Source organism: Phalacrocorax carbo, chromosome Z (genome assembly GCF_963921805.1).
Source record: "Phalacrocorax carbo chromosome Z, bPhaCar2.1, whole genome shotgun sequence".
In the NCBI taxonomy this organism is placed as follows: Eukaryota; Metazoa; Chordata; class Aves; order Suliformes; family Phalacrocoracidae; genus Phalacrocorax; species Phalacrocorax carbo.
Window position 1 is genome coordinate 74,490,967 of NC_087548.1, and position 19,316 is coordinate 74,510,282.

Genomic DNA, 19,316 nt, shown 5'->3' on the forward strand with positions numbered 1-19,316 from the left:
CCATTAGAAAGTATAATCAATGTCATGGAGACAAACAAAAGGAAACCAATGCAGATTTGCTGAAGTCACATCAGGCAAAATCTTGCTGACATCAGCCAAGATACTGCTGAGATACACGGATTTCTCAAACAGTGGAATACAGATAGCTGCACATACATGTTGAAACACAGAAAATCATTAGTTCAGCAAGAGAAAATAAGGCTTTATAGAAAAACTCTAAAGTGGGTAAATAACTGGTAAATAGGGAGCTAGCAAAATACAGCATGTTGGAAGCAGAAGAGCTAAGTCTGGCATTTTGTTAACAATCAGGATGCAAAATCAAGGTGCGTAGAGATTAATTTTGCTGCTTGCACAATGTTAGACACTGTAAAACAATAGCAGTATGGAGACATTACACAGAACTGAACCACCTTTACAGCTCTTGTTTTGCAGAAATGGGATGAAATTCACCAGTATAAAATACAAGGTGATACACAGGGCTACTAACAAGAATTTTTTGCTATATATTCTAATTCCTTTGAGTAGTAGGAAGAGCATATTAGTACATCTCAGAATGAGTGTTAGTCACTAAAATGATAACAAGAAAAAAAAGAAGACTGCTCAGAAAAGCCTACAAACAAACTTCTGTAACACCAGAATAGTACCACCAGAGGTACAGAAGGCCCAGGTGCAATCATTTCACAGTGTCTGAACCATGAGTCCAACTGAGCTAAGTGAAACCAGTGCAGAGCATGACTACCAGAAAGACCCTAATAAAGGAGAAATTGTCTTATATGGGAGAATGAAAAACTTGTCCTTGTAGCCTATGAAAAAGAAATCTTAAAGCCTACATGATCTCTGCTTTGAACAGATGAAACATGGGAAAGGAATAACTTAAGCACAGTATACCCCAAATAAAGACAACAGGCCATACAAGCATCCCTACCATGGAAAACCCTACCTTGCCCTTGGCAAAAATCATCTTCAGGTAAAACTACTAGCCAAATGAATTGCTCTGGTAGTTCCCTTTACCACATCCTCTTCAAAACCAGGCTATGGGTGAACTACCAGTGAAGAAACCAGCTACAAATGTTTAGGATTGAAATTAAAATCAGATTTCTATCTAACAAAGCCTTAATGCTCTACAGTGGCTTCTCTCTAGCAGAGACAGGGCAGAAAACCCTTTGAGAGTGTTTTCTGAGTTAAGTAAGTATATTGCATGGCTGCCTGCAAGAACAGGAAATTGTCTTTACTTCAGGTCTTTTCAATACTTCTGCAACTGCAGATATTGTAAAAGGTATAGGCAGTATTTCTATCTGAACAAAATAAATTAACAAATAATATTTGACAGTCAACTGTTATGCCCTGTGCACCTTGCAAAACTAAGCAAACAGAACTTCAGAACTGCAAACTCTCCCTTAACTTCAATGGTTCCTCAGCGCAGACATTGCCAGTGGACAGAGTGACAGAAAAATCTACCTGTTAGGGTAGATTCATCTAGTACATTTCTCCCATCTTCCTTTCCTTTGGCATCCAATACCACCAGGAGACACTATTATTAATTTCTCTTGACAATTTTCCATTTTCCAAGAAAAAATTGGGAATTTCTTCTTTAATGCCAGCCAGAATGAGCATTGCATGCAGCAGTTCTGCATCTTTCTTCCAGATAAGGAGTGCAAGAGGGAACAGGGCACAAAAAGACTACTAAGCTCATAAAAATTAAATATTTTATTTTCTTTAACTTGACAGGAAAAATGCAAACTATGAAAATAAATAGCTATCCAGTGCTGACAGCCCTAGCAAGTGGGTAAAAGAGAGCAAAATCTGAAAAAATGCACAGTGCTTTTAAAGCCATTTTTAGTTGCCGTTAAGAAACATTAATTACTACTAACATCAAGCACACCAAAGATAATCTGCCTGTTTTAGTAAGAAAAATGAACAACTTGGAACAGTGCAAAGTCATAGTAATAGTAACAATAATGATAACTACAATAATGAAATTATTATGTCAGTGTTGTGGTTTAGCTGGCAACTCAGCCCCACAGAGCCACTCGCTCACTCCCCCACCGGAGGGACGGGGGAGAGAATCAGAAGGGTAACGCTCATGGTTTGGGATAAGAACAGTTTAATAATTAAAATAAAACAACAACAAAAGTGCAATGGAAAGGAAAACAATGAGAGGCACAAAACCAGGAGCGGGGGCGGGGGAATGAACCACCAAAACTCACCACACGTGACGCAGCTGCTCATCGCCTGCTGACCCAATGCCAACAGCCCCCGAGGCGCAGCTGGCCCCTCCCCGCCCCCGCACACCAACTGCCGCCATTAATATACTGGTCATGGCTTCACATGGTACAGAATGAACCTGCCATTGACCAGTCGGGGTCAGTAGCCCCACCATGGCCCTGCCCCTCCCAGCCCCGCACCCATGCGGCAGAGCGCGGGAAGCTGGAAAGGTCCCTGACCCCCACAGTGAAAAGAATTAACCCCTTCTCAGCCAAACCCAGCACATTCTCCACCCTTTATTCCATACCATTTACACCATGCCCAGGTCCCATATGATGCAATACAGCCTTACCAACCACCACCCCTCCCCTTCCCATCCTTTAACATAATACACAGACATCATTCCCTCAGTCTATGGACCTTCCCTGTAAAATGTCCATTAAAATGTCCATTGAATTCACCCAGTCCATGACTCTGGGCTCCATCTGTTATATCAGTCTTCCAGGGTGGGAGAGATGGTGTGTGTGGCACTGGGTTGCTGCATACCGAGTCAGTCATCCTTCCATCACTGCTGCACTTTGCTTGTTTCACAGTTTATCTTCCATGGGTTGGGAGGCTCGTACTCTGATATCATTGATACAACACAGAGGCGACACACAATATTATATAGCAGTTCGCATTGTGCCATTCAGTTCATTGGCTGGTTTTGCCCAAAATCAAATCCCCTTGAGGCACACACCAAGTGCACGCAGGTCCTTGACCAAAAGAAGATCCACGGATGGGTTTTCCTTTGCCTGAGGCAGGAAGAACCCAGACTGTTTTGCCCAGCATAGTTTTCACATGCACTACAGGGACTCTGTCCCCTTCCACAGTACGTAAGGATTCTGATTGGGCAGGGCCAGCTCGATTGGCAGATCCCCTTGTGTTCACTAACCAGGTGGCTTTTCTCAATGTGTACCCCAGTGTTTGAATGTCCCACCCCCACCATTGCTCTCAGTGTAGTTTTTAACAGTCCATTTTACCATTCAATTTTCCCAGAGGCTGGTGCATGACAGGGGCTGTGATACACCCACTCAATGCCGTGCTCTTTGGCCCACGTGTCTATGAGGTTGTTTTGGAAATGAGTCCCATTGTCTGACTCAATTCTCTCTGGGGTGCCATGTCGCCATAGGACTTGATTTTCAAGACCCAGGATAGTGTTCCGGGCAGTGGCGTGGGGCACGGGTTATGTTTCCAGCCAGACGGTCATTGTTTCCACCATTATAAGGACATGGCATTTGCCTTGGTGGGTCTGTGGGAGTGTGATATAGTCAATTTGCCAGGCCTCCCCATATTTATATTTCAGCCATCGTCCCCCGTACCACAGAGGCTTTACCCGCTTCGCTTGCTTGACTGCGGTGCACGTTTCACATTTGTGGATAGCCTGTGCAATAGCGTCCATGGTCAAGTCCACCCCTTGATCATGAGCCCACCTCTATGTTGCATCTCTCCCTTGATGGCCTGAGGTGTCATGGGCCCACCGAGCTAGAAATAGTTCACCCTGATGTTGCCAGTCCAGATCCACCTCAGCCACTTCTGTCTTGGCAGCCTGATCTACCTGCTGGTTGTTCCGATGTTCTTCAGTGGCCCGACTCCTGGGGACGTGAGCATCCACATGACGTACCTTTACAGCCAGGTTCTCTACCCGGGCAGCAATATCTTGCCACAATGTGGCAGCCCAGATGGGTTTGCCTCTGCGCTGCCAGTTGCTTTGCTTCCACTGCTGTAGCCAGCCCCACAGGGCATTTGCCACCACCCAGGAGTCAGTATAGAGATCGAGCACTGGCCACTTCTCCCATTCAGCAATGTCTAAGGCCAGCTGGATGGCCTTTACCTCTGCAAACTGGCTCAATTCACCTTCAGCAGTTTCTGCGAGCTTGTTGTATAGGACTCCATACAGCAGCCTTCCATCTCCGGTGCTTTCCCACCAGGAGACAGGACCCATCCGTGAACAGGCCATACTGCTTTTCATCTTCTGGCAGTTTGTTACAGAGTGGGGCTTCTTCAGCACGTGCCACCTCCTCCTCTGGTGATAATCCAAAACCTTTGCCTTCTGGCCAGTCCATCATCACTTCCAAGGTTCCTGGGTGACTGGGGTTTCCTACTTAAGCCCGCTGGGTGATCAGTGCAACCCATTTACTCCATGTAGCACCAGCTGCATCGAGTGTAAAGGGAATGCTTCCTTTGAACATCCAGCCCAGCACCGGCAGTCGGGGTGCCAGGAGCAGCTGTGCCTCAGTACCAACCACTTCTGAAGCAGCTCGAACCCCTTCATATGCTGCCAATCTCTCTTTTACAGTTGGGGTATAGCAGGCTTCGAACCCTCTGTATCCATGATTTCAGAAGCCTAGGGGTTGACCTTGGGTCTTCCCCTGGCACTTTCTGCCAGAGGCTCCAGGTAGGGCCATTCTCCCCAGCTGCGGTGTAGAGCACATTCTTTACATCTTGTCCTGCCCGGACTGGCCCAAGGGCTACTGCACGAACTATCTCCTGTTTAATCTGTTCAAAGGCTTGTCATTGCTCAGGGCTCCATTTGAAATCATTCTTTTTCCGGGTCACTTGATAGAGAGGGCTTACGATCAGACTGTAATTTGGAATATGCATTCTCCAAAAACCCACAACCCCTAAAAATGCTTGTGTTTCCTTTTTGCTAGTTGGTGGAGACATGGCTGCTATTTTGTTGATCACATCCATTGGGATCTGACAATGTCCATCTTGCCATTTGATTCATAATAACTGGATCTCTTGTGCAGCTCCCTTCACCTTACTTTGGTTTATGGCAAAACCAGCCTTCAGAAGATTTGGACTATTTCCTTTATTTTCTCAAAAACTTCTGCTGTGTTGCCCCACACGCTGATGTCATCAATGTATTGAAGGTGTTCTGGAGCTTCTCCCTGTTCCAGTGCAGTCCGAATCAGTCCATGGCAAATGGTAGGACTGTGTTTCCACCCCTGGGCCGGTCGATTCCAGGTGTACTGGACGCCCCTCCATGTGAAAGCAAACTGTGGCCTGTGCTCTGCTGCCAGAGGGATTGAGAAGAATGCATGAGCGATATCAGTTGTGGCATACCACTCGGCTGCCTTGGACTCCAGTTCATATTGAAGTTCTAGCATGTCTGGCACAGCAGCACTCAACAGTGGAGTGACTTCATTCAGGCCACAATAGTCTACTGTTAGCCTCCACTCTCCGTTAGATTTCTGCACTGGCCATATGGGACTGTTAAAGGGTGAGTGGGTCTTACTGATGACTCCTTGGCTCTTCAGTAGACAAATGAGCTCATGGATGGGAATCAGAGTCTCGGTTGGTGCGATATTGCCACCGGTGCACTGTTGTGGTGGTGATTGGCACCTGTTGCTCTTTGACCTTCAGCAACCCCATAACAGAAGGGTCCTTCGAGAGACCCGGCAAAGTAGACAGTTGTTTAAATTTCCTCAGTCTCCAAGGCAGCTACACCAAAAGCCCACCTGTACCCTTTTGGGTCCTTGAAATACCCTCTCCTGAGGCAGTCTGTGACAAGGATGCACGGAGCCTCTGGGCCAGTCACAATGGGGTGCTTCTGCCACTCATTGCCAGTTAGGCTCACTTCAGCCTCCAATACAGTTAGCTCTTGGGATCCCCCTGTCACTCCAGCAATGCTGATGGGTTCTGCCCATGTATAGTTTGATGGCATCAGGGTGCACTGTGCACCAGTGTCCACTAAAGCTTTATACTCCTGTGGGTCGGATGTGCCAGACCATCAGATCCACACAGTCCAGTAAACCCAGCTACCCCTTTCCTCCACCTGGCTGGAGGCAGGGCCCCTCTAGTCCTGATCATGGCAGTCACAACTCACTTCCTGTAAATGTGAATCAAGAGTCTCTCTATTAAGCTCAGAAATAAAATCAGCACTTCCACTCCTCTGTCTGGGGACCTGCTCACTGGAAACTGGAGCAGCAGCTTTCCTGGAAGAACCTCCCAGAGTGATTGTTCTTCCTTGCAGCTCATGTACCCGTGCCTCTAGGGTCGAGACAGGCTTGCCATCCCACCTCCTCATGTCCTCTCCATGGTCACACAGGTAGAACCATAGGGTGGCCCGTGGTGTGTATCCTCTCCTTTGAACAAAAGGACGCTTATTCCTAACAGCTGAGACACTACTCTGTAGAGGTGGGGAGTAGGACAGATCTTCTTTGAGTTGCTGGACCTCTCAGGATAGTTTCTCCACAGCAGAGACGAGCGAGGAAGAGATATTTGCTTTGTAATACCAGAGCCTATCAATCACCTCCGCCACTGTTGCTGCCTCATCCTCTCTCCAGGACATCACTGCCAATGAGGTTGCATACAAGGATGGTGCGCTCCGTACAAGCTTTCACCACATGGGTTGTGCGCACTCAGCTTCATCTGGATCTTTGGATGACTGCTGATCATCCAGGTCACCATAAATCACCTCAAGCACAGCTAATTCCCTTAGATACTGCATGCTTTTCTCCATGGTTGTCCATTTTCCTAGGCAATATGTAGCATCTTCTTTGAAGGGATACCTTTCCTTCACTCTGGACAGGAGTTGCCTCCAGAGGCTGAGGGCTTGTGTTCTTTTTCCAATTGCTTTGTCAACGCCCCCTTCCCCAGAAAGGGATCCCCATTGTTTGGCTTCTCTTCCCTCTAATTCCAGGATACTGGCACCATTATCCCAGCATCGGAGCATCCAGGTGACAGTGTGCTCACCTGAACGATGGCTGAAATCTTTTTGCCTATCTCACAACTCACTCACTCATGGGCAGAGATCGGGTGGTCTCAGTTTCATTTATGACTTCTTCCTCGTGATGGCCCTGCTTCTTCGTCATCCCGTTCTAAACAAGTTGACATCCGCTTCCAATATTTCGTCTTGTGTATGGGGGTGACTGATACTGGCACGGGTTGATTCTCTGAGCCAGCTCCAGTACTTGTCCTGGGGGTTTGAGTGGCTGCAGTGCTTGTCCTGGGGTATTGGGTGGCCGCAGTGCCTGTTGTGAGGGCTGGAGTGACTACAGTGCCAGTCACTTTGCATTTCAATCCAGAGACATTCTCTTCCCCCTGGGGGCACTGAATACTGCTGAGCAGGGCTCGGTAGGCATGGGCCAGGCCCCAGCACGTTGCAGTTATCCATGTCTCTCTGGAGTTCCCAGCGTAACAACATACTTTCTCCAAATAGTCTACTAGTTTTTCAGGATTCTGCATTTGTTCAGGGGTGAAACCCCAAAACACTGGGGGTGCCCACTGCCCTAGGTATTTGCCCGTGCTATCCCACATGCCCTGCCACTCGTAACTATCAAGCCTTGGGGCAGATTTCTGGGTGATATTCTTAAGTTGCTCAGTCAAAACCAAAACAACGTGCCCAAAAACTAACCACAAGTATATCTTAACTACCCAAGGATCTTAAAAATACAAAAAGGTTGTTGTAATAAAGGCAGAGACATCATAGAAAAAAAGTTGCAAAGATAACATTCTTTATTTCCTCCATATAAAATCTCTCAGAGGAGGAGGTATAATTGCTAATTGCCTCAACAAGGTGATATCCAAAGTACAGTAATGATTTCAGCAAAAACCGCAAATACCAGATAAAGCTGAAAACGAGTGTTTGTATAACAAATCTCTTAAGGAAAACATTACTAACCGCAGCAGAACACAGGAGACTAAGCAAACCAACACCAATCTTTAACACAAACTGCAAAAACGAGAACATGGTGCTGTGACCAGCAGCTGTTATTATTGCCAACCCTTGAGCCCCACGTTGGACACCAAAAAAGACTGTTGTGGTTTAGCCGGCAACTCAACCTCACAGAGCCACTCGCTCACTCCCCCACCAGTGGGATGGGGGAGAGAATCAGAAGGGTAACGCTCGTGGGTTGGGATAAGAACTGTTTAATAATTAAAATAAAACAACAACAAAAGTGCAATGGAAAGGAAAACAATGAGAGGCACAAAACCCAGAGCGGGGGCGGGGGAATGAACCACCAAAACTAACCGCACGTGACGCAGCTGCTCATCGCCTGCTGACCCAATGTCAACAGCCCCCGAGGCACAACTGCCTCCCCTGCGCACCAACTGCCGCCATTATTATACTGGTCATGGTGTCACAGGGCATGGAGTGAACCTGCCATTGGCCAGTCAGGGTCAGCCGCCCCCGCCACGGCCCCGCCCCTCCCAGCCCCCCGCCCACACGGCAGAGCGCGGGAAGCTGGAAAGGTCCCCGGCCACCACAGGCACTACAGTGAAGAGAATTAACCCCTTCTCAGCCAAACCCAGCACAATTAGTTATTATTAAATTGCTATTAAGTAATTTTTAAATTATTATTAATTTATATATTAAATATATTAAATATTTTAATTATTGTTATTATTGAAAGGTATGGATTTCATTTTTGCTTCAGTGACCAGAAAGGAAACTCTGAAGCAGTTATTCCATATGCAGTATTTGGCCACTATGAGCTTTTAGTAAAAGAATTGCCTTTCCAGACATCTAACATGTCAAAAAATTTTTAAGTCTGCTATGAGGTCATCATAATTCCCAGATTTTAAAACCCACATGAAAAAATACTGACTTAACACTATCTAGAACAGGTGGAGAGAAAGGGGAAATGCTACGGAGAGAGAAGGACTTGCACTAGGTGGGCTGTGAGAAGAAAGCAAGACCCTCCACTCTGTTCAGGTGCTGTTAGCACCTTGTCTTTGTTAAGGGTGTTTTGGTTTTTTTGACTACTCACTGTTTTTTTGACTACTCTGGCCCCAATCTCCTGACACCTGCCCTTCAGATATTTTTAAGTATTGACAAGATCCCCCCCTCAGTCTTCTCTTCTCCAGGCTGAAGAAACCCAAGTCTTTCAGCCTTTCCTCATAAGGGAGATGCTCCAGTCCCCTCATCATCTTCACAGCTCTCCGCTAGACTTGCTCAAGCAGTTCCCTGTCCTTCTTGAATTGAGGGACCCAGAATTGGATGCAGTACTCTAGATGTGGCCTCACCAGGGCAGAGTAGAGGCAGAGGATAACCTCCCATGCTGGCCACATGCTTTTCAGAGAAAGCTAGCATGTTGGAAGCAGTTCACTATTAGTTATCATGAAAGCATTTCACAACATAACAGCTCATTTCTTTCTTTAATCCTGGAAATGAGTGGTCTACTTCTTGTGTTAAAGCCCTGGTTTTGCCAATACTGTTTACTGCTGCAGTTCAAGGACTTAACAAGCGAACTGCCATATTACAAGGAACATGGCCCTTTTATTACATTCTCCAGTAGTGATAACAGGAATATTTAATGTCTTTCCTGTCATCTGACCTTTTGTAGAGTTCTGAAGCTGTAACTCTGGGACAACACTGTGATACTTACCTTTGGATATATAAAACTGGTGAGAAAGGTTCCAAGTCCCCTACACAGAGACGTGTTAAAAATGAATGCACAAATTCATTTCTATCCCACCCTAGATATGGATATGCACAAAACCTGTTAAACTGAATGACTTGTACCTTCTCAAAAAGCCTTTGCTTGGTGCCAGCATAGCCCTCTTACAGGTTCCCTTCATCATTCTGTGGTAATGATAAAGCTTTAAAAATAGTCATGGAACTGAATCACGAAGTCCAAAACCAGATGGCCACTATTCCCAAGTTCAGGGGAAGTCAAATCAAAGGTTCCTCTTAAGGCAAAGTTCTAACTGAAACAACCCACTGCTGAAATAACACCATTTGCATGATCTTCATTTCCTGGAAACAAGAGAGTTTTTAAATGGATATTTGAGGGTTTTATGTCCAAAAAGTTTTTTCTGAATTTTAAAACAAGGAAGTAAAAAACATTGCTGTAAAATTAAAAAAAAAAGTAGAGATATTGATACAATAGAAAAGGGTTTTTACCACTTGTATTACTGTCTGAAGAGTAATTACGTTCACAGAAATTAAGTTACTGTATAATTGCTTTAATGAAGAGTGAGAATTGATTTTTTAACTTGGAGGAAGACATTACTTAAAGAAAGGAGGGTAGGAAGGAGATTGAATAAGTCAAGACCACATCTAGGGAAAATGATCACTTAAATTTTCTTTAAAGAGTGTATCTTAAAAACAGAAATACTAGCAGGGTTTATGTGTGACCTTTTCATGTATAAATTCATAGCTGAAAAGAGCTTGCAATCCATATTCTTCCCCACTGTAGCCTATTCTTGTATTGTTTTTTTCCGTTTTGCATTTAATTCATTTTACTTAGTGCTAATTATGCTAACTAGTTGAGGAAAACAAAGGCTGATGCAGATACATCACTATAAATTTGTAAAGGACTACCTGAAGCAATTCTAAAGAACTCCCAGTTCACACAGAGGGAAGACTAAAAAAAGCAAATAATTTTGTCCAGCATGTAAAGCACTGGCTCTAAAGCATAGCCTGTGCCATCTCTATCAAGTGCTCTGTAAATAGAATGATAGAGGTAATCAGAATAATCATGACTTCACAAATATTTATGAAAAAATTCTTACTATGAAGGACGTCAGGAAAACAATTGAGAAGTAGAGTTCAGATGAACTTAAATAGCACACATTTGAATAGTGGCTGCATAAAAATATGAAGCGCATGCATGAACATATGTATGAAATGGTTTACAGGATTGGCAGCTAATTTCCTCCATACATTAAAAAAAAATTACACTCAGGTTTTAACCACTCCCCTTTCGCCATCACATAAATTAGAAACTCCCTTCTTTGCAATACTCGTGCTCCGAAGCAGCACACTGTAACAGATTACCTCTCTAGACATACATGATGTGTTCTCAAAGCGAAAGAGCTGTCAGTCACCACATCTCCAACAGCCTTTCACTTCCTCACTGGAAAGGAGATCTGGTTTTTCCCTCCATTTCCAGACCTTAAAGCAGTCCTTTTATGAATGAATGAGTGTAAGCCTTTTCCATCATACAAGAGAACAGATCAATAACATATCTTTTATATGTGTGTATACATCCACAGCTGGGCAAACAAATTAGACATCACAACCTGACATGTAAGATAGCACGTTTTTCACATAACGAGACGAAGGTGCAGGGCTGTAGAAGATCACCCTTAGTGTGTGATGGAATTCATTCTTCTAATTCAAGTAACTTTCTGGACTCCTTGCTTCTGCGTCTACCTTGTGACATACATGTTCATATAAAGAGAGAGAGAATACATGTGCAAGTACATGGCCTGCAGGTATATCCTGGACTAAATCAAAAGAATAGCAGCTGAGAAACATAGGAACTACTACGGATGTCTGAGGTAGACAGGCTCGAGGTCAAACCTGCCCAAACCCACTGGAAAGCGCACGTACAAATATGTAAGAAATTAACAGCATGTATGAACAGTTAAGCACAGAACAAATTCAAAATACACCTTGATTCTAAAAAAAAAAAGTCAAGAGGAGAAAGAGTAATAAGAAAGCACCATTGAATCGAGTATGAATTATTTTACAAGAAGGAAATGTGATCCAGTAATTCAGGCACAGATGATCTATTTCTAATGTCCAGAAAATTTTCTGTCTTGTAAGTATGATGTCTTAGGTCACAGTGGTCTTCTCTAAACTAAAAAAAAGCTAGCTAGAGAGCATAAATAGGTAGGTATTCATAAACTTCCCAAAGACCACAATTTTGTCACATCCATCCATCATAAAGAAACTATCCCAAAGCAAAGCTTGTAAACAGACTCGAATATCAATAGTATTTTAATGCAGCTCAGCTGAAGAAGTTACTCGTATTTAGAGTATTAGAAGCAAAAGCATTAGCTCTTTCTCCATTATTCTGTTTTTCAAACATCTTGAGAGTCGTTACAGAATTCAGTTTTCTTAAATTCATATGTGAAAACAGATAATGAAATTAAGAACAATGCTTTGTCTGAGGGCATGAAGATAATTAATAAATTATCTTCAAAAACTAAAAGGAACAGAGCCACATGTAAGTAGCATAATCCCAAAACAGCTAATGAATGAGAAAGTACACCCACAAGACATTCCTTTCCTTCCTTGGAAGCAGACACAAACTCCCTTCTTGCTTAAAAGATAATCTTGCTACCATCTTTTTACAACTACAATATAATCACTGCCTATTCATTTTTCATAATTGACTCGATTTCCTATCTCAAGTAGACAGGTGCTGAGAGCTTGTCTAAAATAAGCTAAGACATAAAAAATTGTGCAAGATGCCTGTTACTGGAAGTATGAAAGGAGCAGAATTTCAATGATTCATGAAGCATTTGCTAGACTATATTTACCATCCACAAGATGATGGGCAAAACCAACTTTGTGCTCAGCCAGAACTATTTTTAAAGGATGCTACTTGCCAGAGAGAAAAGCAGGCTGCTAAGTCCCAAGTTCTTGCTTTCCTTCTTTAGAAACAGTATGGATATCATATATCCTCATTCAGGAGATACATAAATATTCAGGATATAGAAGTAGCTACCTTAACATGCATTTACAAATCTTCATTTCTGAGAAAAAAAAAAACAAAAAACCCAAACTTATCTCTAGCATTTACATGCTTACTGTATTCTACAACAGTCTTTAAGAATTCACACAGATGACTATCCTTGTCAGGAAATCAAGTCTGTTAGGCAGTGTTCATCCAGCCGTCTGGAACACATCTCTTCACAGTAGTTGCAACTCCACAGGTAAGATTTCCCAAACTCTGAAACACACTCCCAAACATACCTCTGCAGGAGGTGTGTGGAAGTCAAGAAGATACAATGTCTGGCTTTGCCCCCAGCTGGGAAAATAGACCAACTGACTGTGCATTTGATAAAGGATGTCATATGAAACCTTAACACAACAAATGAGGCCACCTCCAGTACACCTCCAGTAAAACAATTTTCTAAGTCTCAGCTTCCTTAGAACATCTGTGCTTATGGCATATCTCGCATTTATACAGTACCATTTAGCCAGAAAACCACCACAGCCAAAAAACTCTCTTCAGACTTAAGCTGGAAGATAAATTGAAATCATTCCACCCACTACGGAAACACAGCCATCTGGTTTAACAACATACATGATTACAAAACAACTTGACAAATGAAGAAGCAAATTATACACCTACTCTAAAATTATAAATAGTTTTTATATAAATTAAGTTCCCTGTACAGATAATGCAGTTCCTGAAATATGAGGCACAGAGGTCAGAGGGACACTGCCAAATTTCAGCTGTATCCTTTTCATCTTAGATAAGCTGAAATAGCAACAAATTTCATGTCTCTTTAAAAATCTCATTATCTGGTAAGCTTTGCAGCATGATTGCTGTTGGTTTTTTGATTTTCACTCAACTTCAACTGCAAAAAGACCTACTTTTTTTTTTTGGCTTCCATTAAAAAAGCACAATATCGAGTGTTTACACAGCAATTTTTGGAAGAAGATTCCTAATGACAGAGCACACCTACCTTTTATTGCTCACTGAAAAAAAAAAACAACCTACCAGATATAAAACGGCTTGTGTAGCAGGATCTTCTTTCAAAATAGAAATGACCTAACTTTGACGCAAAGACCTTTTCTGGGGCTATGCATGTGCATTTGTTAATCACTAACTCAGCAGAGAGGGAAACATGGCAGCTGCCAAGGCACAAATACTACTTCACACAGCACCTGCTGCAAAGTGTTCTCTAGAGGTCTGCTGAGTAAGTGACCTGATGCAATCCTGCAGAGTTTACTTGTGTCATCCTGTGATATTTCCTAAAGAGCTACGCCTTTACTCTGAGTATGTATTCAAAAATTACCTCAGCCAACCAAATTCTGAGACAGCTTATTAGATTTTACAAAGCTGCATGTACACATGGACGCTACTTTTGAGTGACAGCTAGGAAACTTCTGAAAATGAGTTATTAAATCATTACAGTGATTTCATTTTTTAAAAAAAAATCCAAATCATTGTATAGCCTAAACATTACCTTTAGGAAACAAGATAAGTTTTGCCTTTCATAAATCTAAGGTTTTCAAGCTTCACGCTTAAAAATGTTGCAATACTACCAATTTCAAAACCACCACAAAAGCCCGGGTCTTCATAACCAGTTAGAAGGGAACTGGTTCCATCTAGCGGCTGAACGGAGTTAGAGACACTCAGAGAGCTTTCATGTTTCTCGCCTATTCCAATTTGTGGCGCCAAGAGGAAGAACGATACCAGCACCAAACACTGCACTTCACGGCGTAACAGTGATAACCTAATACAGAAAGTCTGACAGCATAGGGATGGAGCAAAACTGTTCTAAAAATGAGCTAAAAATGACGGATGTTTTTTATCACTTCATTTCAGGGCCATAAAATTTCTTGCTAAATAGTGAAGTTGAGACTGTCCCTACAGAACCTTATTTGTCTTTTATGTTTTGTACTCTGCCAATTAGAGGTGAAGGCATCTGCCTGAGGTACTTGCAGGACTCTCTGTATTTTGGATCCTTGCAGACTTCAGTGGTATCTGCTGTCACAAATACCCATAGAAAGGGCAGTTATGCTATTATCTCCACTTCACAGTGGAGAGAACTCACACTGAAAAAGTGACTTAACCTCTAATAGGGCAGGGAACTTAAACCAGCTCCCCTAGTGTGTCTTACCCACCAAACTTTTCCCTGCTGTGCCAAAACACTGCACCCCTATTTCTCTCCCTCTTCTGCTGCTAGACTGTCAACCTATGAAATCTGTGACAACAAACAACGGTGAACAATTTTGAGCATGGAAAGTGCACTTTGACTATCCACGATACAACACTGAGACCAACAATGCTGTTTCACTTGAGCCTCTTGCACCCAAAACGGGCTTTTGTAAATACATAAAATAAATGGCAGGACGTACCTGTTATTTGTGTTGCCATGGAAACAAGCAGTGAAAAATTCAGAGCTACCATGGAAATATTAACAGAGTAATTGGTGCCTGGCTGCAAATCAAAACAAACTTCTGGATCCTGCTTGCGTGTAGTAAGGTTGAAAGTAATTTCATGAAAGAACTCCTTCTGGTACCAACGCTGGCCTTGCACATGAAACTGTAATCAAACAATCATGGCATGGAAATTGCAATGTTTTAACATACCACTTGCATTCAGACATGTCATGCTCTAAATTAGAAGAAACATCAGAAAAACACAACACTGCATACAGAGTGCGAAAAACATTGGCACTGACAGTTACTCAAATTCAAATGGTTCCAGAACTTCCAAAACAAGAACTGGAGTGCTTGATCAGCTCTCCCATTGTCCTAGTTCTTTCACTTCTCTTCCTCCCAGTATATCCTCTTTTTTATTAGTACTGTAATTTCCCCCAAGCCTTGATTTCCTGCTAATATACAGGCTTCCAGTTATAGTGCACTTTTCATGGTGCCAAGTGATGAGTTACAAAAGGTCACATGAACACCTCTCTGTTTTGACCCTGAGGATAAGTCAAAATCAAGTCATCCTGACCTATGTCAAAATGCCAAGTACCCTCCAGGATCCACAAATAGCTATGTTTTCAGGCAAATTTACTGACCCATGGCTTTTTTTTTTTCAGTTGGATTTTATGTGTTTGTTTTGTTGTTGTCCCACATGACCATAAAGTTATTAAGTTAAGGACTCTCCTGATCATTCTTCTGTTAATGAAAGCTAAACTGCTTGGTGTATTTTTATCATGTGCTAGTTTTCCTTTAAATAGATCCTACCCCTTTAGATAATCTCTGAGCACCTCTTAGCACACAGAGATTTGAGACAACAGCAGGTGGTCAAGAGTCCTGGCAGAGATAGTTCATGTAGAAATGCCCTGGTGGGATGAGGGAAGATTGAAGGCATATAACAAGACAGAGTGGACTGACCCCATGGGATTGGAACAGAGGTGTCTGAGGCCAGAACATGACAAAGGTGAAAGCAGGCATAAGGAAGGTAAAATAGAGTAGAATGGGGAAAACTAAGAAAGAAGCAGGAGACTAGAGAGGAGTATGGTGGCTTCTTTTGTTTTTGAAGTTGCTACACAAGCTTACTCTCTGGATTATGAGAGACAGTAGAATGAAGAACATTGCTAGCAGTGAGTGTTTGAAAAAATACAGGTTTTTTTCTCATAGGTGATTGATATAAATTGTTTTCTAGACTCAAAATACAGATTGTCACTTACTGAGTATCTGTCTTCCACTTCAGTTCCCCTGACATTTCTCCGCCATTTCAAGCAGGTATCATTAAAAATTAATACATTATTGAATGCTTCTTTTACTGTAGAGACAATTAAAAAAGGGAACAACTTATTACAAAAACTTCACCTTCAACTTAATTGAATATGAATAACTGAAAATAATAATAAAAAAAAGGTTTTTATTTTAATTCTCTTCTGAGAAGGAGGTAGTATCTCATTTCTTTTGGAATGAACACACACAGTTAAAAAAGCATGACCATTTTCCAGAGAAAATGGCTTTCAGAAAAACCCAAGCATGCTATGCAGGAAATCAAGATAGGATTTATTTGTCCAGACCCAGAGAGGTTATAATGACAGGGGTTATAATTACCAGGGTTCAGACCTTCTGATGGAAATAAAGTTATCCTAGAACTACTTGTCACTGTTGACATCCTCTAGGAAAAAGCATGTGACAAAAAGCATTTTTGTGATTTCCAAAGGCAATTATTTCTCAAGGTCTGCCTCATCAGAATTAGTATGTCAGAAGGCAAGCTTGAAGTTTGCACGACCAAAATGCTACAGAAACCTGCTGTTCAAACATGCCTTCTCTACAATTACTGAAAAACTGCCAGAACACTGCTCATCACTGCTAAACATAGGAACATTATCTGTAATGCTCACATCACTTAAATTAGTATCACACAGCTCAGCAACAGGGAATTCTCCCACAGGCAAAGAATCAGTTTTCAAGGCAAGGAATGGAAACCAGTAAGCACTGTACCATGGACTGAAATTCCAGCATGTAGCCAGGCACTGCACCAATCCTGCCTCAGTCAGAAGACAAATCCTGAAGAAGCAGTTTGCCAAATCTTTCTAAAGGGCACTTACTGCCACTGCTCTGGTTGCTCATAGATTGAACGGCCACAGCGAACAGAAAGAAAACCATCTTGCAGAAAGAGGATGTTGATGGTGCCTACATGTGTGTGGTCAGCATAAAGAATGATTTAATCTAGGAGACAGGCTGTTATCCTATCTGCTAGACTCAAAACAGTGAGCTCTGCAGCAAAATTCTATAAGCACAGAGAATACAAAACACAACCTACCCTTTGTTTGAACTGCTACTGTAACCGAGACAGTGATGTTTGTGGAAGAAAGGGTAGTAATATTCACCACGTAGTTACTGCCAGACTTGAGATCTAAGCACACCTTTGGATTATCTTCACTCGTAGTAATGTTAAATATTGCATCTTCTGAGAATGTCTTCTCATCCCATCTTTGGCCCAGTATGTGAAACTATGGAAGGATTAATAAAAACAGTGGTGCAATTGGTTGTGGCTCTCCAAAATTCAGACTATGACTTCAATTAAGTCTTGAGAACTTAGGTTTACATCTGTTATAGACTATCAGCTTAACAACAGAAAAAAAGGCTTCTAACTAACTGTTTTGGTGCAATAAGATGGCTTAGTAAATTAGATCTTTAGTTTCTTCTGGCTGTTAAAATTATGAATATTTTTTTCCTATATTTCTACAATAGAAGGAATCTATAATGTAGACCCTACAAACATCTCCAACACAAATAGTAAGGTGTAAGTTTTTGAACTGCTTGGGTAATTGGGAACTTTTTTTTTCTCCATCTCAGCAGTGCTCAATAAAAGCACTCAAACTAAAAATACATTGATTTATAACACAGGAGGACAAAGACAGGTTCTTCTCCAAAATTATCATACGACCTTCAAATGTATTCTTCACACTAACCTACCCATCCTGGAGGTCCTAAATAATCAAATAATCCCCTTTTATTTTTTCCCTGTTTGTACATACTCAAAAACCCCCCAACCTTTACTGGGATGTTGTCATTCTTAAAACACGTGAATTCTTCTGAAGTTGTTTTGGCTTTCACCAACACTGACTGAACTATTTGTTTCTGAGAATTTATATGTTAACTTTTATAGGGAAAAAAAAAGGCAGTTACTCAAGTTGCTTTCAATTTCCATAAAAAACAGGTCAAAAGTGTTTAGATATAAGGTGGTTGAATCTATCTCTTGAGCAAAGCGCAGTATTTCAATATACCTTGCATTTCTAAAACAAGTTACATCCAGTATCTGCAAGTGATACACTGTTTACTAGAAACGTTTGCATCACAGACAGGGACATAACCCAAGTTTTGCAATGCTTCCTATGTCAACGTGACCTTCAGCTCTACAACGGAATTGCACCAAAACATGAAGTTGGGCTGAAATGTTTCTCAGAGTTTCAAGTAGACGTTTAGGTGATTTACGGGAATGGGACCCAGATAGCTTTTGAATTTTTCACCTGACTTTAGGACAGTGATTTGTTTCTTTCCTAACCCGGCCACCTTTAGGTTTCTAGGCAGTTCTGTAGGAAGAGTGAGACAAATTACCACACAGACAAAACCCACAAAACAAATCTCTACTGCTGATGCACCAGAATTAACAAGGACAACACTGCTCCCATCTCAAATACTGCCCCACTTACTGTGTACATTTCCTGTGCTCCCAGTCTTCCAGTTTTCCTTTGCCACTTCACACACGTTTCATTGAATATGGACAAATTACTGAATAATTCCTCTTCTGTGAGCAAAAACATGAGCATAAAATGAAAACAGTTATTATTTCTCATGCAAATCTTAACATATTTGAGGCAAATGTTTATTTTGTCCTTTGAGGTTTTTTTTCAAACAGGAAAAATACAATAAGGTAGGCAGAAATTAGGTAGTAAGTTTTCCCTTAACTGTGATGGCTCCTAAAATTAAAATACAAGGCTAACCAAAGAAGCGTGTTCTGAGCTAATGACTGTGAAGCCCTTAAACACACAGCCAGCATTACATAAACTACCATGACTAATGAAAACAAAATTCTTTGCTAGGCTTGCATTTTAATGTGGAACAATTTTAATTCCAACGACTTTACAGATCTTGAAGAGGACATTAAAACTACGTTACAGTTTCACGACAGCAAAGGAAGAAGCTCGTTAACTCCATCAGATCACTAATACGT

At 42.0% G+C, this 19,316-nt stretch overlaps 1 protein-coding gene across 3 annotated transcripts in view; it reads right to left on the minus strand.

The window, feature by feature from the left end:
* SUSD1 (sushi domain containing 1) overlaps positions 1–19,316 on the minus strand; it is a 63,026-nt gene that overhangs the window by 23,521 nt on the left and 20,189 nt on the right. For all 3 annotated transcript variants that reach the window (XM_064438839.1, XM_064438838.1, XM_064438837.1), the window contains 4 exons: positions 18,796–18,890; positions 17,403–17,592; positions 16,306–16,400; positions 15,023–15,209 (listed from right to left, as the gene is read on the minus strand). In XM_064438839.1, coding sequence (XP_064294909.1) covers positions 15,023–15,209; positions 16,306–16,400; positions 17,403–17,592; positions 18,796–18,890 — 567 coding nt within the window. The remainder of the gene's footprint in view (positions 1–15,022; positions 15,210–16,305; positions 16,401–17,402; positions 17,593–18,795; positions 18,891–19,316) is intronic.